The following is a 22,546-nucleotide window of genomic DNA, read 5'->3' on the forward strand; positions in this document are numbered from 1 at the left end:
GATCAATACCTCTTGGCTACGAATGTGTTGCAAAGCAAGTGCCAACCTAATCTATTTTTTTTCTTTGAAGTGTAGTATATTGAACGTAAACTTTTTAGAGTGGAGTGAAATTTCATCAAAAGGTGTAACTTTCTTGGAGCACAAGCTTACAAAGGTACTATCAAAAACCTTACTTTTGTGAGTTTTGAAATGGTTTGGGATTCACGTTAGGATTTTTGTTATCCTACATTAAACTCTATTTTTTCTTATCAATTTTTTCAATCTTTGTGGAGTTTAAGATTTAGGGTAGGATTTCTTCTATCCTACACTAAATCCTATTTATTGATATATCTTTTTATCTTTGTGGAGTTTAGAATTTATGATAGGGTCTTCATTCTCTTATCCTAAATTCCACTTTTTTTATTATATTGTCATCTTTCTAGAGAATGGCTCGTGCTTTGTCTACCATTGATAATTTTGTAGATGTCAATGTTGATAGTGTTGGATCAATGTGCATCCAATGTCCAAAATGTTTGGCTTTTCGTTTTAAAAAAGAAAAAAATACCATTTATTGTTACAATGGCAAAATTGCCAATGAACATGTTAATCACCCCATTGTCCATCCAATGCTCAATGAGCTTTATATGGGCACAACATCTAAATCTCGAGAGTTCCTTAAATCCATTCGAAAGTATAATCAAGCTTTTGCATTTACAAGTATGCGTAGTAAGTTTCAGTCTGGCCAAGTTGAAGGTAGAGGGGTATATACTTTTCGTGTGAACGGAGAGTTATGCCATCACATTGGAAATTTACAACCTGATTTAGACGAAGGTGCTAGATTTGCACAAATTTATTTCTTGGATGATGGTTTACAAACAAATCGTCGTATGGAGATTTTTGATGATCTTCATCGTGATGTTGTTAACAACATTCAAGAAGTTTTAGAATCCATAAATGCGTTGGTTCGTGGTTTTAAGTCTTCGCGTGATGTTCTTCAAAGGGGACAAAACATGGGACTTCGTATCTCCGGTGAGGTTTCTTTTGGTGAACATCCCCGTCGATATAATCGCCAAGTAGTTCTAGAAGTTGCTGCTGTTGTTCTTGATGAACAATACATAAATTTTAGTAGAGATATTATTCTTCACCAACGTGGTGGAGATTTAATACAAATAAAAGTAATTCATCCAGCTTACGATGCTTTATCCTATCCTTTATTGTTTCCTGATGGGCAATGTGGGTGGTCACCAACTTTTAAAGTAGATACTAGAGTGACTTTAAAGTCATATGTCCAATATTTGCTTCAAAAGCTCCCAGAATCTAATGTATTACATAAGGTTGGTAGATTATTCTAGCAATATGTAGTGGATCAGTATTTACGTGTAGAACATGAAAATTTGCTTTTCATTAGGCAACATCAAACTGAACTTCGTGCAGAGTGCTATCAGGGGGTCGTAGATGCTTTGCAGGAAGACAATGGAGCACGCATTGGGCGTCGCATTGTCTTACCTGCAACATTCATTGGTTCCCCCCGATACATGCAAAAATTCTTTCATGATAGTATGGTTTTGGTTAGAGTTTTAGGAAAACCCGATTTGTTTGTGACAATGACATGTAATCCGACCTGGCCTGAGATTCTTGATGAGCTTGAGCCAAGTCAAAGTCCTCCTGATCGTCCAGATATTGTTGTGTGTGTTTTCGAGCTCAAGTTAAGAGCATTGATGGATGAGATTATGAAGAAGAATGTCATGGGAGAGACAATTACTTTTTGTTACACTATTGAGTTTCAAAAACGTGGTCTTCCTCATGCACACATTCTTCTTTGGTTGAAAGACAAGGTCAATGACTGTGACCTTGTAGATAGGATAATATGTGCGGAGATTCTCGATTTAGATAGACAACCGCAATTGTATGCCGCGGTTGCCAAGCACATGATGCATGGACCATGTGGTTTGGACAATCCCAATTGTCCATGCATGGAAGACGATAGATGTACAAAGAACTATCCGATGCAAGCTCGAGATACTACCGAGGTGGATGGTGACGGACATGTTTTGTACCGTCGTCGAAATCAAGGTCGATATATCGAGAAACGTGTACGTGGACAAATTGTCCGTTTAGACAATCGATGGGTTGTGCCATACAATCCATATTTGATAGGTCGGTTTAATTGTCACATTAATGTGGAAATTTGCAGTTTTGTAAAAACTGTCAAATACCTCCACAAGTATATTTTTAAAGGTCCAGATCGTGGTGTTGTAGAAACAGATGAAGTGGTAGATGAGATTAAGGATTTCTTGGAGGGTCGTTATGTGGCCGCCCAAGAAGCATGTTGGAGGCTCTTTGGTTTTGAAACTAATAATAAGAGCCATAATATTTGTCGTTTGCCTGTTCACCTTCCCGGTCAGCAATATGTTACTTTTAAGGAAGGAACAACTTTGCACTCGGTGATTGATCAAAATGCTGAGACTAAACTCATCAAGTTTTTTGAGCTTAATTGCCATATTCGTGCCTTAATTGCTTCTGGCAATCAAGGCAACCATATGCTTCTTCGTTACATGGATCTTCCACTCTATTACAAGTGGGATGTGAAGAATAACATGTGGAAAAGAAGAGTACGTAAGATAAAAGTTTTTGGTCGGATAAACATGGTTCCCATAGGTACCGAAGTATTTTACTTGCGTTTGTTGTTGACTCATGTCGAGGCACCAACTTCATTTGAGGACCTACTTTGTTTTCATGATATAGTGCATCCAACGTACAAGGCCGCTTATATTGCAAGAGGACTTTTACAAGATGATTCTGAATGGGAAAATTGTCTGCAAGAGGCAACTGTCATTGCGTTGCCTAAACAAGTTCGACGGTTGTTTGCAACACTTCTTGTGTTTAGACAACCGCTAGATCCTCTTAGCTTACTAAAGACACATCTTGATGCTATGTCTGATGATTGGCGCAATGATCAAAATTGCTATTGCAAAGCAATTTTGTCCATTGAAGAATATTTGTCATCATCAGACAAACATCTTATAGATTTTTTTAATATTGAAGAATTGAATGAGTTTGGTTATTCAAACATTGTTGATGTTGGCGGTGATTCCAATGACAATATTGATTTTGATAACCAAAACATTACTTTTCTAGAGGAGGATGTAGGTAGGCTCAACGAAGAACAATACATTGTTTTTAATGCGGTGACCACTGCCGTTTTAAATTCTGATTTTCCAGATCGGCTTTTCTTTTTAGATGGTCCTGGTGGTACAGGTAAGACCTTTTTGTATAACACCATATTGGATTATCTTCGTGGTCGTAATGTCAAGTGTATGGCAATGGCAACAAGTGGAATTGCCGCATGCCTTTTGAATGAAGGGCGAACGGCACATTCAGCTCTTGCTATTCCTTTACAGTTGCATGATGCATCAATTTGTAACATTAGTGCCCAGTCTACATTAGGTCAAAGCTTACGTGAAGTACAATTAATTGTACTTGATGAAGCTTGTGCTGGGCATCGTTTTATGTTTGAAGCTATAGACAGATCATTGTGAGATATACACAATATAGATAGTCCAAATGGTGGTGTTGTAGTATTATATGGCGGTGATTTTCGCCAAACTTTGCCTATAGTTGTACGTGGAGGTCGCAAGCAAACTGTTCAAGCTTGCTTGCGACATTCATACCTATTTCCGCTAATGCAACATTTTCATTTGACCACTAACATGCGTTTGCAAAGGTCAACCGGACTTTCAACGATTTTTGTTAGATGTCGGTGAGGGCAAAACCGGTTCAAAGGTAGATTTACCGCTAGGATTAGTTGCTCCTGGAAATTCTTTAGATGGTCTCATTGATGCTATTTTTGATGATCCGGTTGATTTTTCTGAGTGCGTCATTTTGGCTGTCAGGAATGATGATGCCCAAGAAATCAACCGAAAAATCACCGATCGTATACCTGGTGATGTACATCAATGTTTTAGTGCTGATTTTGTTCACGAGAATGATGAACATGCCCATCATTACCCAGTAGAGTTTTTGAATTCTTTACAATTGAGCGGTTTGCCTCCTCACCAATTAAGTCTTAAATGTGGCCAATATTTGATGTTGCTAAGGAACTTGAATCCGGCAAAAGGTTTGTGCAATGGTAGTCATTTGCGTCTTTTGCAAGTGTCTTCCAGTGTGTTGTTATGTAAAATTGTAGAAGGACGCTATCGTAGCTAAGAGGTATTGATTCCTAGAATCACACATCATTGCAACGATAGCCGCTTGCCATTCACACTTTGCCGGAGACAATTTCCTGTCACTGGTGCTTTTGCCATGACAATCAACAAATCACAGGGCCAATCATATGATCGAGTTGGCATTTATCTTTGCAATGAAGTATTTAGCCATGGTCAATTATATATGGCATTGTCTCGTGGTAGACATCCTGCAAACATTAAGGTTGCCAATGACAACAATGAAGCCGTGGGAACGGTTAAAAACATTGTTTATCATGAGGTTTTTACATGATATTGTCATATAAATTCCTATAAATATTTACACCTGAATCAGGTGGATGGAAAAGTTAAGAGTTTGTTTCAAACTCTGCATGTTTAGGGTTCATGCACGCTTTGGTGACGTCCCCTTCCATCCAATTGCATTCTTTTGGTGTTCAATTATGTTTTTTCAATTGAGACAACTTACCATTCAATTGAAGAAGGTTACATCTTGAATTTCACTATTCAATGAATGGATATTTTCCAATGCATGCATCTTTAGATGCATTTTATTTCTAAAATTTATTACTCTATTCTATTATATTACATTCTTAAAATTCATGCTTAGGTCATGAAGACATATTTATATATGTAGATTGTTGTTACCTTCCTTTTAAACTATTTTGTAATATAAGAACTACATTAAAATGGTTGGACTAATGCGTTGCAAAGCAAGCGCCAACCGCTAGTATAATAATAAAATTAAAATAAGTAAAATTTATAGTCTAGATTATATCTTATCCATTTTAATTTTTATTTCATTATTTTTGCTTTGAATTCTTTGAAATTTTTAATTTTAATTTGTTAAATATATTTTTTATTCTTCTACCAGGCTGAATTCTAAAGACCATTAAAGAAAAATTATGAAAAATCAGTTTTACTTTATATTCGATTTATTCATTAAGTTTAAATTTTGAACAGAATTTGTGAATGGTACTTGTAAAAGAACACCTTTAGCTTTCATTGTAATACCACAGGTGATCTTGGAATTGTTAGATAAAGCCATAGGTTATTGTGGATGGAATGATAATATTATCAACTTTATATCACACCACAGCATGAGATGTTCGTACTTTAGACCTCAGAAATGAGTGCAATTACTCACCTAATTTTGCAAAAAGAAGGCTCGGTGGCATTAAAATACTGTATTTTTGTAAAAAATCAAATAAAAATGAATGAAGTTGAAATACAGAATGTGTAATATTGCCTTATTTTCATGGCATAAATAAGTTTGAAAATAGTTATAAATTTTTATTATTTTAAGATTTCGCATTGACTGTAGTAATAAAACGGTAATGATTATTTTTTCATTTTATATGAGATGCATTCTTAAATTTGAGCAGATAAAATAATTCGGGGTGGATTGATGAACAGCGATAAAGGATGGATGGTGATGGGGGGGCTGGGTTGATGCACAGATGGAACAATGAATGGATGGATGGATCTGGCTGTTTCAGATGTTGAGAACAATAGGCATGGCGGGTAAGAAGTGCCACCTGGCGGGAGGGAGGGAGGGAGGGAGGGAGGGGGGGGCCAAATGCAGGACGCCTGCCTGCCAGCCTGCCTGATGATATATATACATATCTACCTACCTACGTACCTATATACCTACAGTAGTTAGATAGGTAGGTAGATGGGTAGTAAGATAGGTCGGGAGGGAGGGTGGGAGACGGGCATGGGGCTGTTCGTCGTCGTCGTCGACGAGGGTGGAGGTGGAGGTGGAGGTGGTGGAGGTGGAGGTGGTGGTGGTGGAGGTGGAGGTGGAGGTGGTGGAGGTGGAGGTGGTGGAGGTGGAGGTGGTGGAGGTGGAGGTGGAGGTGGTGGAGGTGGAGGTGGTGGTGGTGCTAGTTGGTAGTCAGTCGTGCTGGATGTCGAGTGTTTTGTTGCTTCGCACCCTGATTCCAATCCCATCCCCCATCCCCTCGCGCTCCCTTCCTTCCTTCGCTGCTCTTCCCCCCTTCCCTTCTCTTCTCTTCCCTTCTCCTCTGTCGCTGCCTCTGCTTCGGATGCCCCTCAACCCTTCCATCACATCTTCCCTCTTTGCCCCTCTCTTGCCCTCATTCCCTTGCCCTACTCCGTCTCTCCCCCCCCCCCCCCGCCTTCCACTCTTCGCTCGTTCCAACCCTAGCTGTCCCTTCCTCGGCGTTTTGGCTACGTCTAGGCTGCTGCCGCTGTTGCTGCGTCGTTGGCCCTGGTCCTAGTGTTGCTCGATCAACTTTTTTAGTCTTTGCTTTCTTATTTATCATTTATCATTTTTATTTTTATGTCGGTGCTTCATCCATCACCAGAGGTGGTCATCGCTCTGGACCCTGTTACCCTCGGCGAAGTCCAGTTTGCTGGAGTTTAGGGTTCTCTCTGTTCTTGCACCAGCGGAAAAGTGCTTCTGAGTGATGGCAGATAGAGCGTGTGTGCAGCGGTTACAGAAGGAGTTTAGAGCACTGTGCAAGGTTTGTTCTATCTCGTGTTGATCTTGGCACGCCTCGGAGGCGTTGGTTTTTCCCTATGATTATCTTCCAATTTTATTACATTAACCACTCTGGATGTCACATGATTCTTGTCCGAGACTTTTTGTGCATTCGTAATCAAATTAGAGTTCTAGTCGGTTAGATTAGTGTGCCCAGGTGTCTCCCTTTGTGGTTGATTATGATCGGAAAAAAAAAGTGCATGTCAAGAGCACATGAGGTTGGTGATGTCGTTTCTTGAACGTAAATCACAATTCCATATTTCCAGCACTGTTAGAGATTTGTCTCGTGCCATGGTTTTGGAACTTGTGCTTGACATTAAGGTAGCTTTCGATCTTGCTGAAAGATGTAACAGTATATTGTGGGAGAACCGTTAACTTTTTCGGGCAGATCGTTTGATATAGATTTTAATACTCGCTTATGAGTACGGCCGTCGACGTTTGAGTATGTGAGAATTAGACTGCTACAACGCTCTCGGGGCTCGCCAATTCTTGTAGCTTCCAAGGATAAATGTGGAGTAATTGGTGCATCAATATGAATACTCGTGGATTGTCTGGTCGTAGGTTCTAAATGTGCATGACTGCTAGTTTCCGGCAGCCAATCTCACCAGCAGGAGTTGCATTGGTGAAACCACCACATCTGCTCGCAGACGCTTAGTTTCTTAGTATTTTTTAGCTTGTGCCGAGTACAAGCTTGTGCATGAACTCGTAAACTACACTCTTAGTTACCTCTCCTTGCTCCTGCAAGATTGTTAATAATTGTCCTGTGCCGTGCTTCACTTTCCCAGGCTTGTATACCTGCGGTTGTTGTATCGAAGGATTCTAGCTGAAGAGGTCGTTTACCCAGAGTTCGTTCCACACTGTAGCTCATTAATTCCAATAATTCTTTCTCTTTTCAGGAACCTGTCCCACATGTTTTGGCACGACCATCACCTACAGATATATTGGAATGGCGTAAGTTCTGCGTTCATTCTGTATTCAACATCTTCTGTTGATTTTAATTATTTGGAGTTTGGGCACGCAGCAGGGATGGTTTAGCACGTCATTGTAATTTATTTCATTATCTCCTTCCTGTGCAGATTATGTCTTGGAAGGAAGTAAAAATACGCCATTTGAAGGTATTTGTTTCTGCTACTTCTTCCAGCGCATGTTGTAGGGCAGAGAAGTGCAGGTTGGTGTATGACATTTAAGTTGTGTTGACCTTATAATTTCTCTTTCTAGTAAACATGTGACTGTGAGATACTTGGTTACATGGTGGACACTGAAGGAGGATTTGGTGAACCTATAGGAGGCGTATATCATGGCAAAGTTAAATTTCCACCAGAATATCCGTATAAACCTCCAGGCATCAGGTTCGTTTATCCTTCCTTAGTTGACCAAAACATTCGCTCTCAAATGCTCTATCCTACTGCGCCTAAACCTAGAATCGAATTTTAAGATAACTGATTTTCTTTTCTGGAGCAGTATGATTACACCAAATGGGCGATTTGCAACTCAGAAGCGGATCTGTATGTCTATGAGTGATTGTACGTACTCGTGCCGTTATTTCCTTGTATTTCAGTTTGCACTGCTTCTGGTCTGTGAGTAGCTCATTTTCAGGATAAGTCCACTGCAAATATTTTTTCTTGTTGAATTCCTCCCTTTTATCCCTACATGTGGAATGTTGTGTTTCTGGTGCCCTGGAAATGTACTGAGTACATGAAATGGATCGAAATGCGTTTCAGTTCATCCAGAGACTTGGAATCCAATGTGGTCTGTTTCAAGGTATTTTTGTTCACTTTTATTATCTCTGTTGTCTTTCTAATGAGTTTTGCTTCTGGACTGATTTTACTACATTATGAGATTTCACTCTCTTGCCTTGTACGTTATTAATGTTTTTCCAACAGCTTTTGATGTTCTTTTGGATTCTCATCATTGTCAACTTACAATACGATTGATCCTGTTTGATGCAGTATTTTGACTGGCCTTCTGTCTTTTATGGTGAGTTTCATAACTCATTTCTTTTTCAAATTTGACTAGTTACTAATGTTGGCCGGAAAGGAATCTCATCATGGTTGTAAGTAACAGATGTTCTCATGCAAGCAGATATTGGTTTGGGCATTTTGTTCATCGATAATCCTCTTCCTCTGCCAGCATTATAATTGTGTTCAGTCTTTTTTGATTTGATGAGTATTTTCTGAATTCCCTGAGTAGGTCTCGCAAAAATTATTGTACTCAACTCTAGATGTTGCATTGCAGATGGACAACACGCCTACAACAGGAAGCGTTTCAACCAGTGACGTGGAGAAGCAACGCTTAGCTCAGAATTCTCTAGCGTTCAATTGTAAGAGGTAAACATCCTGTGTATCGTACTGTTTATATTCTAATTAGGTGATCTTTTATCTATGCTTTCCACTTGGTGCTGAACAATATCTCAGCACTCATGTAAAACGTGTCCTACTTTTAAAAGAGATTGTAGGCTGTGTATTTTGATCAATCTTGAATTCCTGAGCAAGGTACTAGACCCTTTTTTTGGAGTTTTGGTTTCTTGTGATTGAACGCGAATGTGATGGTTGGTGCCCTGAATCTAACGGTTTTTTCTTGTCTTGGTTAGTGTTGTTTTTCGTAAAATGTTTCCCGAATATGTGGAAAAGCACCTTGAGAGGCAGAGAGCTGCAGAGCAAGTCGTAGCAGAACAAGCGAATCAAAATGGAGTTCATGTTTCTTGTACTTTAAATTCCTCCGGACCTCAGTCTGATACACTGACTACTGCCAACAATGGGCATGTTGAGAGAAAGGGCCGACAGCAAAAACCTTCGGAGAAATTTCCATTCTGGTTAACGGCACTCATAGTGGCAGTTTTCGCCAGTATCATGGCATTGCCTTTGCTAACTTTGGATCTTACGCATTCCTAACCCATGAATAGATGCCAAATGGGATGAACCTAGCCTTGCAATTCCTGTGCCTGCTGAATCGTTTTGGGTCTTAATTGTAAGCGATCAAGTGAGCGATGAGCGCAGATTGCTGGGAGGTTTTAGCTTTTTAGTTCAGGACCATGGGGTTTTCACGAGAACCCTTATTGTATGCTCTACCGGATTCAAGGTATTTGGTCTTCAAGTTGGAAGGAACTCTTAGCATTTTGTCAGGGCCTGCAGTAATGTATTGCAGACGATATTTTGTAATGGTTCAGTAGTTTGAACTGGTGTGCATGGAGTAAATATGATTTTTACGTTGCAAGTAGATTCTTAACCAATTTCGCAGAACAGGTACCCAGCTCGCAGTATCGCCTTGTTTTACTTCATCCACTAGTCATCCATCTGTGTCTACAGACAAACATGCCTCCGATTTTGTGAGCAGCTCACTGACTGGCAACCAATTGTTGGGAGTTCCTAAACTATTTGGAAGAGTTGTGCAGGGTTAGCGGTTTTAAAAAAATACACAAAATCATTTATGAGCAATTGGACAGGGTTAAGAGTAGAGGGTTTATTAAAATGTCTAGTGCGAGAAACTAACTATATTTTCTATGTCTTATTAAAACCTGCTTACACTTTCAATATGAGTGATGATATTTGGAACAATGAAGAAACCCAGTGACTAAATTTGTTCTTTTCTTTGGTCTTTTGTGATTACCGGCAACTCTTTATTCTTAAAAAGAATTTATAAGTCTTCAAGAAATTTAAAAAATTTAATTATATAAAATTTAGAATTAATTCTAAATTTTTCACCATGAACACAATATATGATTAAGATAAATTAAGAGACAAACAAAAGTGTTTTGAGCCTAGCAAGGCCAACGGTAAAGAAAAAAATTGCAAATATCATGCTTAAAAAGGTAGGTAAAGAGTATGGCAGTAATAGGATTATGATATATTAAAGTTAGAATTGATTTACTAAGAACTTTGTATCTAAATAGATCAAAATATTTCCACAAGAAGAAGTGAATTGCATTATTATTATAATAATTATATAAATATATATAATTATTTATATTATATTATTTTTTTATTTTTTTATTTTTGATTCTAATAAAGCATTTCTTTCTTTGCATTCATTTCTTTTACATATTATCCATTGCTAATTTTCCATCTTAATTAACAAAAAACAAGCTTATTCAAAAAGTGAAGGAGATAATCCACAATAAACAATGTGATAGGGGCCCCAATTACATTAGAAGAATCTATTTAAACCACATGAGAGTAGTATTAATGGAATTTATGTTTGGAATATCATTTATTTAAAATACTTACTGAGTTGTTTTAAATTAATTCCAACTTTCATATTTGTTTAAGGCTGCCTTTGGGTTTTTAAATAAGGAACTTAATCATTTCAAACACAGTAATTATGGGACAGTATCAATCTGACAATAATACTTTCAAATAGCTACATTTTGAATATATTTGTAATATTTTTGAAATATCAATTCAATCTGTGTAATTATATTTTCAATTTCTAAAATAATCCAAAAATGCATCTTAAAATACCTAAAAACATATTTTGCAACATTTCTAAAATTCAGTTTCAAGGTGTATTTTTGAACTTGCACTAAAATTTTCTTGTGAAATCTTGAACAAAGTTATGTTTCTTATAAATTTTGAGTATCAAGTCCATTAAAATGGATTACAGTTACAAGAATAATTACAAAAACAACAAAAACAACTCTTAATAGGAATTTGTTCATCATGAAGACGTGAAAAAAATAGGATTTATTTTCCATTATAAATTTGAAAAAAGCTACTTTCAATTCTATCACAGTTTAGTTCTTTAAAATATCACAATTTATTTTTAGAATACTACCTAATGTTTGGTAAATGATTCTCTGAACTGTTTTTAGTTAATACCAGGGAGGGTTTGATAGAAATACGTTTCTTGACCACTGTGATTAAACCATCCTATATACATATCTACGTATATATACATCCACACACATACATTATAAAAAGTATATTGTTAAAAAGTTAACCTTGTGTAAGGTTTTAAAAACACAAATCACAACTCAATCAATTGTGATAATCAGCAAGAAAAAAGTTAGTCTTTTCAGAAAATCTAAATGGACTAAGACAACATAACGAGTCATACAAAATCAAAGAGAAAATATTTTAAATTGAGCCTTTTATTAAGTAATATTAAATTTAGAAAATTTAACTTCTCTTACAAACCTGATGAATTGTTAATTCTAAATTTCACCATTAAAATTCCATCATCAAAAAGATCATTTCAATGTTCAAGTTTCTATTTATATATATATATTTTTCAAAATCCACTACAATGATGTATAAAATATAATTTAACATCAAAAAGCTTGGTTTTCATGATTATAAAGACATCTAAAAAAGATAATGTTTACAAGTAGATACAATTTGATAAGATCAGTTTTTTGTTTACCAAAAGAATTGAGACAAATCTATGCTCTTAATTCAAACAAGGTATCAATACTAATGTATCATTAACAAGGTATTAATACCAAGGTATCAATACCAATATTTGTTTTGAAGTCGTTTTGCAACTAAAGTAAACTTCTTAATTTTTAAAATTTCCTTTAAAAAAAAATAATCATTGAATCAAATTGAACAATAACACCATATTTCATTTGGTAAATTATTTCTCTAAATTTCCATCAGAAATAAAATAAAATATAGTTAAATTTCAAAATGAAAAATATGTATTGAATTTAATTCTTGGTAGAAATGGAGAATATGTTATGAATTACCTTCCTGAGTTTTATTCAAAAGAATGTACAAATCCAAGTAAAGCATCCAGTTCTCTATTTTCTGATTGATATTTTACAATGCGAGAACTGTCTTTTGGGAAGAAGAGAATTGTGGGGAAGTGCTCAAGCTGCAAATATTGCTTTGCATATTCCTTGTAATCACCATCTCCTCGAAATCTTCCAACCTGATTCATACTTAAAATAGGTCACTTTCTCAGCTGCAGCATTATTATATATACATCTATTTCAACTTAATATATTTTTTTTGGTAACATATTATATGTCTATAGAAAATATATATATATATATATATTCATATACACACACTCATATATATATATATATATATATATATATATATTTTTGTTTGTATAATTATGCACACATACATGCATTATCAAATAATTTTCTCTTTAAATAATTTCAACCAAACAAGAGTAATTGTATCATTTGTATTTTTTTGAAAATTGCAAATGACATTCATGGTAAAAGAAAAAAGATAAATTTCTTTGAGTGTTGTAATGTCCATATGATTCAAATCAGCATTAAAGAGATTTAGAACCACAGCATGATATCAATGCAAAATTTATGATTTTGGATGACAACATTCAAAAATAAACTTTTGGAACTTCTAGATGCAATAATCTGTTAAAAATTATGAAGTTTCAAAAGATCTGTTTGATTTAGAATCAAGTTTCAACTCATTGTAAATTATCAAAGATATGTACATCAAAAAGACTAAGTATGTAGTAAATCAATGAGATGTATTCTATAATGAATATTTTGGTTCAAACTTGAAAAAAGGTAATTCAACTTTTTTTTACTGACGTTATCATAAATTTACAATCATAAAAAATATTGAATAACTTTATGCATAGATATTTATTTAATTTATTTATCAATTAACTTATTAGTGGAAGACTTTATTTATTTATTTACTGAGCATTCAAACTTTCAAATATGAATTTTTCCCCTCCATACTGTTTTTATTTATGAAAATGAAATATTATTATAAAATATATTATAAAATAATAGAAATCAAACCCATTAAAATCAGATACAACAAGAAAACACAATTCAGGAATAGATCTGGAATGATAGTGCACAATAGAGAGTGGATGGCTAGGGTAACTCACATACACATTTGAACTTTCCAAGTGATGAGCAACTCTTTCAAAGTTGGACTCCATGGCCTGCAGAGCAAAATCAATTGGATTAATATCAAACTTCAAACGTGGGGGCCTGACAATGGCGATAAACTGTGGGGATGGCAAACATTCTGAGAGTGAGAAGGGAGAGGGAGAGAGAGAGAGCTGCATCAAACATCAGGAGCCCATGCCTCACAAGAGAGAGGTCCAGGAGAGGATATATGAGGAGCAGACCTGACAGAAGTGGCACCATGGGGCATACACAACCACCAGCCATGCTTTGGAGCGATGGCTTTGGGCCAAGGCATTCACTTCATCAAATGTTAGGTTTACCACATTGGTGCTGCTGCTGAACAGATCCCCCCTAGCAGCAGAACCCTCCTGGACAGCCCTCCTCCTCCATTGACTAGGAAGATGAGGAGGAGGAGCTGCTGCTACTGCATGGGGGTGATGCGATGATCCTACACCTGGTTTTGACTGCCAATCCCTGTAGCCTCCTCCTCCTCCTCTCCCACCTCCATGAACATCATGATGATGATGATGGTGATCCTGCACACTATCACGGGCCAGGTGAGGAGGAGAACGAGGAGGAGGTGGAGTCACTCCATACAAGGCTTCCCCACGTGTTCTGTTGCTCCTCCTGTATGACTCCCTATGCCCTGCCACATTCTGTTGTTGGGCATCCCCACTATCCCCGTGCACATGTTGCTGAGTCTCAACATGGCTCTCCCACTCAGGGCTCCCAGTGTGGCTGTGCTCAGCAATCACTTGCCCATGGTTATTACCATGCATTTGATGGTCCTCCGAATGCTCATGGTGGTGATCGCTATGGTTCCTGTGGGAGCTCCTGTAACCAGTGTTATAATTTGAGCTTCCACTTGCATTCAACTCTCTGTACTGGTGTGTTTCATCAATGGGGTCCCCATTCTCATCATAGTCCCACGTTGACATTGCAAGTAGCTGCCACCTCAGGGCATTCACCTACATTTGCTGTACCCCACAGCTTAGGGTTTCCTCCCAGCCCTGCAATTCATGTTGTCAGAGATTGCACTGCATTCTAATCTGCTTACCCTCCCCATCTTCCTTGTTCCCTGGTTGTTCCAGTTTGCTGTACAATTCACTACCTCACCCAGTTCTGCAACCCTGTTAATGTGTGCAGGGAAAGGTTGTTGTCTCCCTCCCCAAGTTACAACAGTTAGAATTAAAACCATGCTCTTTGCTAAGAGGTGCTACTCCATGTGTGCCTGTGGCAAGCAAGAATGAACAAAAGTAAAAAAATCAAAGGTTTAGGAACAGATTTCTTTGATGGGGAAAATCCCTCTCTGAATTTAAACTAAAAGAATGCACTCGACCCTGTTCCATGCACACTGGGTTCCAAAATCACTTAGGCCCACAAATACAGAGTGTAAAAGATGAACAGCACAAGCACATATAAACCACCTCAAGACAAAACTTAGAAGATTCCCTGCTCTTAATTATACAGTACATTGAAGTGTTTCCATTCACAAATCCCCCAACTGTGTGATTTCAATATTTTAGATGTAGAGGTTTGAAAAGGTGCTGGCTTCTCAAGGATCTCGGATAGCTCCAACCAGGAGTCCTCTTCAAGCTTAAGCCAGTACATTATATTTTATATTTGTGTATGGATTTATATATATATATATATATATTGATTGAGTCATTCAATTTGTTTAGTGTTGTATGAATTAAAACACAAACCAGAAAGATGACCATCACTACAAAAATAAAAAAAATCTTATGATGGAATCAAGCAATACCATAGTACTACTTTGTGCATTACACAAAGAGATTTTTCAAATTCATGAAATAGATGTTTTATTTATTTACAAATACCAGTAGTCAAGTAGAAGACGTCAAATTATACAATTAAAAGAAAAACAGAAGCAAAAACTAAAACAAAAATAAGAAAAGAAAAAGAAATTATAAATATCACACTGTACTTGGCCATCTTAGCTGAACTCAAAATTGTTTTAGATGTTCCTATACAAGGTTACATGAGAGAGGTAAAAGCATAAAAGAATGTTGAATTTGCAACCAATATCCAAAACATATTAGATCTTGATTTATTTATTATTTTTTTCTGACAACAAGTTTGAATCTTGCAGATATTATCAATATGAATTTTTTGGATGACTAAATCTATAGTGTTTTGAAATAAATTACAATATAATAACTAATAGTTTAAACAATTAAACTACATTTATACAATTTTTTGAAACATTTATTATGAAATCATCTTATGAATTTTTGAAACAATCAATTGCTTTACCTAATATGAAAAAATCATTTACATTCAACAAAAAAATGGTTGATATTGTACTTAATAAAAATTTGAGTCATGCATGTAACATTAATTGATTTAAACTATAAGCCAATGGTTGAAATTTTGATGTATTTATGAATTTTAAATAAATTTTTTTGCTATGGTTTAAGAATTATTTTTGGTTATATAAGAAAAACTATATCTTATACATATAAATATAAATTATATCAAAAATTAAAATAAAAAATATCTATATTTATAGAGACTTAAATTTTTGCTATAAATGACTAAAACTTAGATGATATTTTGTAAGAAAGATTTTAATAAATTAGACTATGTTTACTATATTAATATAGTAATATTATTAAAAAGAATTTGATAGGAAGTCAAACTTAGTAATGAAAGGTCAAATTCAACAAAAAAAACATATAAATTAAATTGGAACATAAAAGAATACTTATATTGATTATGCTATGATCTAAGATGGTTTTAGGTTGCAAAATTAATTAGACTCAATAGAAAAATAAGAAGATGACGGATGTTTTTAGTGTTGCATATTTATATATACTATGTATCAAAATAAAATTTCTAAAAATGCAGTAGTATGTGTAATATTATTTTATTAACTTACTTAGAATATTAATGCATTTGATTATAAGTAGCATATGAGATCGTATTATAAATATAATGTAATGTCAAAGCATTCAATTTGGTTTTTTGGTTCACACATATTTGTTACGAAAACTTATTTATAAAATTTATTTATACTCAATGAGAAAATTTTGAATTAGTTCTAAAAAAATACGAAAAATTGAGTTTTATTTTTTTTAAATTTAAAAAAGAAGTTCAAATTAAACTGATAAAATCAAAGAATTTTCAATTTGAGAATTTAAAATTTAAAGACTTTCAGTTTGTTTTTATATTTTTATATATATACTTTTTATCTTTTAGTATTCTTCTATTTAATTGACATGTTCTGCGATGTAATTTTAGAAATTGATTTACGAGGATGGAATAAATCACAACTGTTACATGAAAGAATTTGAAGAATCTGAGTACTCTTGATTCTGTTCGAGACATTTTGATAACATATAGTTAGAATTGTGTGTTTGGCCTTGATGAGAAATGGCCACAATAATAATGAAGCTGACCTCATAATCTCCCACAACATTCCACTGAAACAGTTTTGTTGCGTCCATCCCAATCCCAAGTCTATAACTATTATATGCCAAGCAGTTAGCTTTTTCGATCTACAGGCTTCCTGCTTCGTCTTCTCCTTCTGTCAACCGGGTAGCAGCACCACCGTCGTGCAATCACATTTGTTGGAATCGACCGACAAAATTGGATCAGGTTTGTAGATGCTATTTTTCCACCTGGGAATGTTCCTGATCGGAAACCATCTGATGTTATCCCATCGTCACCAACTATAATTTTAGAGAAAAGATTCATTTTCCTCATTGAAAGGATATTGTGGCAAGTTGTCTCATCAGCATTGATAAACTTGAAGTCAAGTACTTTTCATCATCATCGCGTTTGAATGCTGCTTCAAAAGTCTCTGGCACAACCTCATGCTCGGCCATGGCTTCGAAATCTACTCGAGCACTCGACCCCTGCCGATTGCAAATCTCAGCTACATTCTGTAGGGGATTTCAAATGCAGCGGCTACCACAGTTTAAAGGCAGACTTGACGGCCCTTTCATCAGATCGTCGGCTGGATCTTGTGAACAAGCCGACCTGGTGAGCCAATGATGTACAGCATTCGGGTTATCTTACATTGTCTCTGATGTGTTTCACCATCCTTTCATCGCTGGGATCTTCCAAACTTCATGCTTCAAATTACGGTAAACAGGATTCATGTGTCCATACTTGAAATTAGAGTGCTTAGGTAATCACACAGAGGGTGAAATGAGCAGTGGAAAGCATCGCTGCGAAACGACAACAATTTGGATGGCAGCGATAGATCAGAATGGAAACCTAGTCGTTCAAACAAGGCTCCTGATGTTTGTCCCGGATCTATCAATGCTGGATTGACAACGAAACTCAGCAACTCCAATTATAATGAGGTACAGATGATCATGTGTTTACTAAATAGGTGTTATTCTATTTACCAAATAGAAGGTAGAAAGCTGTCGAGAAGGTACATAACGTGTTTGTATCGTAGAAGGCTGTCGAGAAGCAAGACAGTGCATCGAAGTATTCGTTCATGTGAAGGTGGTCGTATAGGGAACTGTCTTGAATGCCAAGTCTCCCACAAGATTTAGAGGCCGATTTGTCATTCCGTGACGCAAGCAATTCCATGACAGCAACAGCCCTGCTCTGCACGCTCCGTGACATCAGGTGAGAGCCGACCCCCCATTACCACATGGCATCAGTGCGGGATTTGTTCTAGTCCTCGTAAGGCTTCCATGAACAGGTCAGATTCAGCGCCAAGGAAGTCATGGTTCAAGGATGGATACATTAATGGAAGATGCAACACAGACAATCAGAAGACAAATGGCAGCATATCAACTCCAACGACAAGGGAGTTTCAAGCATTGTCCAAAGCAGGAGGGATCAAAGCAAATAATCAATGCCCAAAAAAAGGCAAACACCTCATCCCAGCCACAGAGCTTGCCTTATTACACCTACCCATCAGGCATTGCCTTTCTCCTCCCAAGCATATGCTATGACTTACCATATCATTTCAATACTTCAAGCTGAAGTCATTGGATAGTTTAGGAACCGCTATCCTTGTCTGCCTTAAGCGTCATGACCTCAATGCCTGGATTTGCTATGAATTGTTCATGGATCTCCCAATGACTAAAGCATGACTATACCCACCACATTTGATGTGTTCCAGTGATGCGAAGAAATCCAATCGCTGGAAAATATGATCCTCAGGATATCCCTGGAGCTTATCGCTCAAGGAGGGCTTTGATCCGTCCACCAGGATTCTACCTTCGCCCACACGATTGCCATTCGTCACAGGTTCAAGTGCCTGCCCCCTAACAATTAACGTGTCCTCCCATTAGCAAAATTTGACACAATAATATCTCGGTCCTTGAAGCTGAAGACACACGCTCACACGTAAAGCCATGCAGCTCCAGGTACGAATCACTAAATACGAAGTAACAAATTATTATCAGAAAAGGGAACACGTCATTTGACGAGTCGTAACAATGGCGGATGCAGGGAGAAAAGAGAGCACTAGTGACAGAGAACAGAGCTCAATACACAAATTGCAAGCCTTGGATTTCACGGGACATATACTCATCTGCAGTTCAGGTATTCAATTCTCATGCTCAATCGAAATGGTGAAACTGAAATCGGCGGCAAAGTTGACATACATAGTATTCGCTTGTCACTCATTCGTCTCTGTGTAGCACAGGAGGATGTGGATTGTATAGTGAGAATACAGCAGTTAACATACTATTATGCAAAGCACCTCTATTCAATAAGATATATAATATTAACACAAATGTGCTCAACATGAGGATAGAAATATGAAATCAATTAAGGCAAGAGAAAGAGAAAGGGAGAGCTAGAATAGAATGTAGCTGATACTAAATCACTCCTACTATGTTGAGCACTCCAACGCAGGCACGTGAAGATAATAAATTACATTGTAAAAGTGTGCATCCATCCGTCAATCACTATATTTACGAAGACAAATACGCTGTTGTGCGGTGAACAACTCATAGAACATCAACCGTGCACTGTGTACAACTTCCAACTGTGTGAGGATGAATCATCAACGCTGGTCTGATCATAGAATCGAAGTTGAGTGTGCTGCAAGTCTACCTTCTAGACCTGGCTCACCGATTCATTATTCAATTAAACTCACATACTCACATGCTTAAGTTGTATAATAATTTATCTCAACAACAAGTCATTTACTCTGGTGGCAAGTTGATGCAAACAAATTTCCACGAAACATTATTAGATGCTACATGTCCGAGTTCAATGCAGATCATCATGTCCTCGGATCTCTCATGCTAAAGTTGCTTAATCAAAAAGAGAAAGCGATTAAGTTTTAGTAATAATCTTATTAGAATGATATTGAACAGCCAAACATTATCATCCTCATTTTGAAGAGACTCTAGTTTCGGATGTGCAAATTTAACATCAGTCACGATGTTGATTGTTACTATATTTAAATACAGCTGTCTGGAAACATATAAAACAACAACTCTACTACATATTACCTCAAAATTCGCTTTCCCTCTGCCGTCAAGATCCAATAGACAGTTGTTTTTAAATAGGTTGATTCTCAGCCTCATTTTTGTGGATGATTCTTCTCAAAAACGACTAGTGCGTCTACGTTTTTGGACGTTCCTGGGACGCCTTGAGTAGTCTCCCAGCGATCTACAAATTCTTCACCACCCCGATTAGAAATCCTAAAAGCAGTGAGCCTGCTAGATTGGATGATACGATATTCAGCCACAAAGTGATGTAGCTCTGAAGCTGACTTCGGGAAAGTCCATCGATCTCTCGACCACGGCAACTGCATTCTACTACACGGAGGTAGAATCGGCGATACTTGAAGCGCAACTCGTCAAGAGGACACCAGTTTTGATGGTAGTAGATGCAAGGGAGATTGTGGAAGCAGCTAACACGAGCTGCTTTGGAATGAGGACATGAGCATAGCAGAGAATCTCTGAAGCAATCAGTGCAAACAGAGGTTGCAAGTAAAGAATAGCCTGGTCAGTTGTGTTCAGATTTCAATGTGGAACGTCCACATCATGGTTTGTTACCAAAATTTTGCAAACCTGCAATACAATAATCTAAAAAGACTTCTTTACAAGCTAGCTTGAATATTATGTTTTCACCATTTATTACATTATCTATCAAATTATATTTGGATAAAATACAAATCCAATACATAGGTTCATCAAGTATTTATAAATAATATAATTATGAATCTATAATTGTAATTTATCTTAATGCATCTATTGGATAGGCTATTGCTTCAAGTGAGATTTAAGCACAAATAAAAAAGCCATGAGGTTGTGCAAACCTAAGTGGTTGTAAATTCATTTATGTTTCTTTATAAAAGCATATAAAAATATCCTATTATCATGGACATAACTATTTTTTTTTTTTTATTTAGAAGTAAGTACAAGTAAATAAATTTGATAATATCTTATTGAGAAGCTTCTTAGAAGCTTTATAGATACTGATTTAATATTCTAAAAAGTAAAAAGATTGACAAGAAGTGAAGATGTAGAGGATAAAAGACTTCCTAATATGCCAGCCTTGACACTTATGATAAGGTCTAGGTATACTAGTCCTCCCCTTGCTAATTCAATTGATAGTGAGAATACATCGGAAGACTCTCCTCACTTGTCGGATTTAAATGAAGCCACAAAAGATACAATGGCCAATAGTAGGGCTTCTAAAAAAATATCTCACGTCTTAGGGCCCAAGTCAATTAGGCAACCAAAAAACTTGAGGAAAAATATTCAAACAAGAGAGTTTTCTTCTAAAGAACAGTGAAAAGGGCTTAGAATTCTTGATGTTGAACATAATAGTTCACCATGACTTAAAAGTAAGAACCAAGTCGAATTGTATGATTTATGGAAGGATTTAACAAAAACCAAGGCTAATATAATAATTACTCAATTATTGGAGGTTTCTCCAATAATGAGAAAGAACTTTAAAATGGGCCTTCCCATTAAGAGACACCAAAGGTCTAAGGCAAAAATTCAAGCCCACGTTAAAACGATTCAAGTGACACAAGAAGTAAAGGCAATTGAGTTAGAATTATCCATAGTAGATAAAATCATACCTTTTACCATTGTGGATGGATATAGTGGATTAAATATAATATCTGTACAAACGATGGAGAAGTTATGTCTTAGTATCACTGGTCCTTTTCCCTATATAATTAATATGGCTAATCAAAGCCAAGACACCCCCTTGGGCCAAATTAGTAGAAGTAGGATAATAACAGGTAGAGAGGAGTATTCTCTCACTTTCCATGTTATTCATATGCATCCAAGTAAGAATTCTTACCCATTACTATTAAGTTGATCTTTGCTGAGGGCGACTAAAGCAAAAATTGATTGGGGAGGTGAAAAGTCCCATATTATCTATGAGCCACTAAAAAACTTGACTAAACTCTTTATTCAATCCAAAGGATTTTCTTTAGCCAAAATTTAATCTCACTCTTTAGAAGATGAGATTTTAAGTCCTTAACAAGAAAAAGAATTTAAAAAGAAAGTTAGGTTTATTGATTTGATAGCAAAGGAGGTAGTTTGTTCAAGTATGGTTCAACCAACTCCATTAGGATGTATGGGCCTTGGACTGTATGACTGGAAAGATGATGGAGAATTCACACAATGGTTGAAAGATCACCCAAGTTCAAGTGCGGACGAAGTTGTGAATATAAATTTTATAGAGATTTTTGTCACTTATCAATATAATGATTTAGAATGAGATTTAATAACCCTAATTGATGATATAAAAATTAAAGACGTGTTTGGGGTGAACTTTGATAGCACTCAAGTTCACGAGTTGGATGACTTAATAGAAGAAGGCAATCTTACTCCATCTTTATAATTTAAACAAACTCCTAGTCGTCTTATGGCTGAAAATAACATAGTTATCTATCCACCAATATAAAATAATAAGTATAAGGTACCTATAGAAGATTTACATATTTACTATATAGATTATAAATTCTTAGACTTTTTTCTTAAAGATAGATTGAAACAACAAAAAAGATTAGATGAAAGAGAGAGAACTAGAGTACAATATACAAAG

General features: G+C 36.2%; 4 protein-coding genes across 8 annotated transcripts; 3 read left to right on the forward strand and 1 right to left on the reverse strand.

Annotated features, from left to right (window-relative positions):
- The first annotated feature begins 698 nt into the window (after window positions 1-698).
- LOC112275007 (uncharacterized) lies at window positions 699-5,791 on the forward strand. The gene is made up of 4 exons (XM_024504919.1): window positions 699-1,008; window positions 1,414-3,237; window positions 3,704-3,927; window positions 5,681-5,791. Exons 1-4 carry the CDS (start codon window positions 699-701, stop codon window positions 5,789-5,791), a joined length of 2,469 nt encoding a protein of 822 aa, XP_024360687.1.
- A 206-nt stretch (window positions 5,792-5,997) lies between these two features.
- On the forward strand, window positions 5,998-9,903 carry LOC112275324 (ubiquitin-conjugating enzyme E2 34). 2 transcript variants are annotated; one of them, XM_024505598.3, is made up of 9 exons: window positions 5,998-6,670; window positions 7,584-7,638; window positions 7,764-7,802; window positions 7,973-8,036; window positions 8,149-8,210; window positions 8,409-8,448; window positions 8,637-8,664; window positions 8,923-9,014; window positions 9,278-9,903. In XM_024505598.3, exons 1-9 carry the CDS (start codon window positions 6,614-6,616, stop codon window positions 9,576-9,578), a joined length of 738 nt encoding a protein of 245 aa, XP_024361366.1. In that variant the 5' UTR covers window positions 5,998-6,613; the 3' UTR covers window positions 9,579-9,903. The 2 variants fall into 2 exon arrangements, with proteins under 2 accessions (XP_024361366.1, XP_024361365.1); XM_024505597.3 differs by having other exon boundaries at window positions 6,091-6,670; window positions 7,952-8,036.
- A 2,040-nt stretch (window positions 9,904-11,943) lies between these two features.
- LOC112274929 (uncharacterized) lies at window positions 11,944-15,514 on the reverse strand. 2 transcript variants are annotated; one of them, XM_073530064.2, is made up of 3 exons: window positions 13,753-15,514; window positions 13,511-13,563; window positions 11,944-12,555 (listed from the first exon to the last, which is right to left on the reverse strand). In XM_073530064.2, exons 1-3 carry the CDS (start codon window positions 14,467-14,469, stop codon window positions 12,444-12,446), a joined length of 882 nt encoding a protein of 293 aa, XP_073386165.1. In that variant the 5' UTR covers window positions 14,470-15,514; the 3' UTR covers window positions 11,944-12,443. The 2 variants fall into 2 exon arrangements, with proteins under 2 accessions (XP_073386165.1, XP_024360556.1); XM_024504788.3 differs by having other exon boundaries at window positions 13,507-13,563; window positions 13,753-15,499.
- A 1,330-nt stretch (window positions 15,515-16,844) lies between these two features.
- On the forward strand, window positions 16,845-19,970 carry LOC112274896 (uncharacterized). 3 transcript variants are annotated; one of them, XM_073530065.2, is made up of 7 exons: window positions 16,868-17,152; window positions 17,293-17,539; window positions 17,716-17,865; window positions 18,106-18,385; window positions 18,642-18,769; window positions 18,974-19,066; window positions 19,382-19,970. In XM_073530065.2, exons 2-7 carry the CDS (start codon window positions 17,381-17,383, stop codon window positions 19,469-19,471), a joined length of 900 nt encoding a protein of 299 aa, XP_073386166.1. In that variant the 5' UTR covers window positions 16,868-17,152; window positions 17,293-17,380; the 3' UTR covers window positions 19,472-19,970. The 3 variants fall into 3 exon arrangements, 2 of the variants coding, with proteins under 2 accessions (XP_073386166.1, XP_024360517.1); XR_012216405.2 differs by having other exon boundaries at window positions 16,845-17,539; window positions 18,883-19,066; window positions 19,382-19,438; XM_024504749.3 differs by having other exon boundaries at window positions 16,868-17,539; window positions 18,112-18,385.
- The last annotated feature ends 2,576 nt before the right edge of the window (window positions 19,971-22,546 follow it).

Source organism: Physcomitrium patens, chromosome 22 (genome assembly GCF_059467195.1).
Source record: "Physcomitrium patens ecotype Gransden chromosome 22, ASM5946719v1, whole genome shotgun sequence".
Classification (NCBI taxonomy): domain Eukaryota; kingdom Viridiplantae; phylum Streptophyta; class Bryopsida; order Funariales; family Funariaceae; genus Physcomitrium; species Physcomitrium patens.

Bases quoted from the DNA above. Each gene is read 5' to 3' on its own strand.
- LOC112275007 (XM_024504919.1), top strand. From the start codon at position 699: ATGCGTAGTAAGTTTCAGTCTGGCCAAGTTGAAGGTAGAGGGGTATAT. The intron at 1,009-1,413 runs GTGAGGTTTCTT...AACTTCGTGCAG, and splicing joins CATGGGACTTCGTATCTCCG to AGTGCTATCAGGGGGTCGTA. The intron at 3,238-3,703 runs GTAAGACCTTTT...GCGTTTGCAAAG, and splicing joins AGATGGTCCTGGTGGTACAG to GTCAACCGGACTTTCAACGA.
- LOC112275324 (XM_024505597.3), top strand. From the start codon at position 6,614: ATGGCAGATAGAGCGTGTGTGCAGCGGTTACAGAAGGAGTTTAGAGCA. The intron at 7,803-7,951 runs GTATTTGTTTCT...TGGACACTGAAG, and splicing joins TAAAAATACGCCATTTGAAG to GAGGATTTGGTGAACCTATA. The intron at 9,015-9,277 runs GTAAACATCCTG...TGTCTTGGTTAG, and splicing joins CTAGCGTTCAATTGTAAGAG to TGTTGTTTTTCGTAAAATGT.
- LOC112274929 (XM_024504788.3), bottom strand. From the start codon at position 14,469: ATGTCAACGTGGGACTATGATGAGAATGGGGACCCCATTGATGAAACA. The intron at 13,564-13,752 runs GTCTGCTCCTCA...TTTGCTCTGCAG, and splicing joins CATGGTGCCACTTCTGTCAG to GCCATGGAGTCCAACTTTGA. The intron at 12,556-13,506 runs GTGAGTTACCCT...AGTATGAATCAG, and splicing joins TGGAAAGTTCAAATGTGTAT to GTTGGAAGATTTCGAGGAGA.
- LOC112274896 (XM_073530065.2), top strand. From the start codon at position 17,381: ATGGCTTCGAAATCTACTCGAGCACTCGACCCCTGCCGATTGCAAATC. The intron at 17,540-17,715 runs GTGAGCCAATGA...TGAAATGAGCAG, and splicing joins CTTGTGAACAAGCCGACCTG to TGGAAAGCATCGCTGCGAAA. The intron at 19,067-19,381 runs GTATTCAATTCT...ACTCCAACGCAG, and splicing joins TATACTCATCTGCAGTTCAG to GCACGTGAAGATAATAAATT.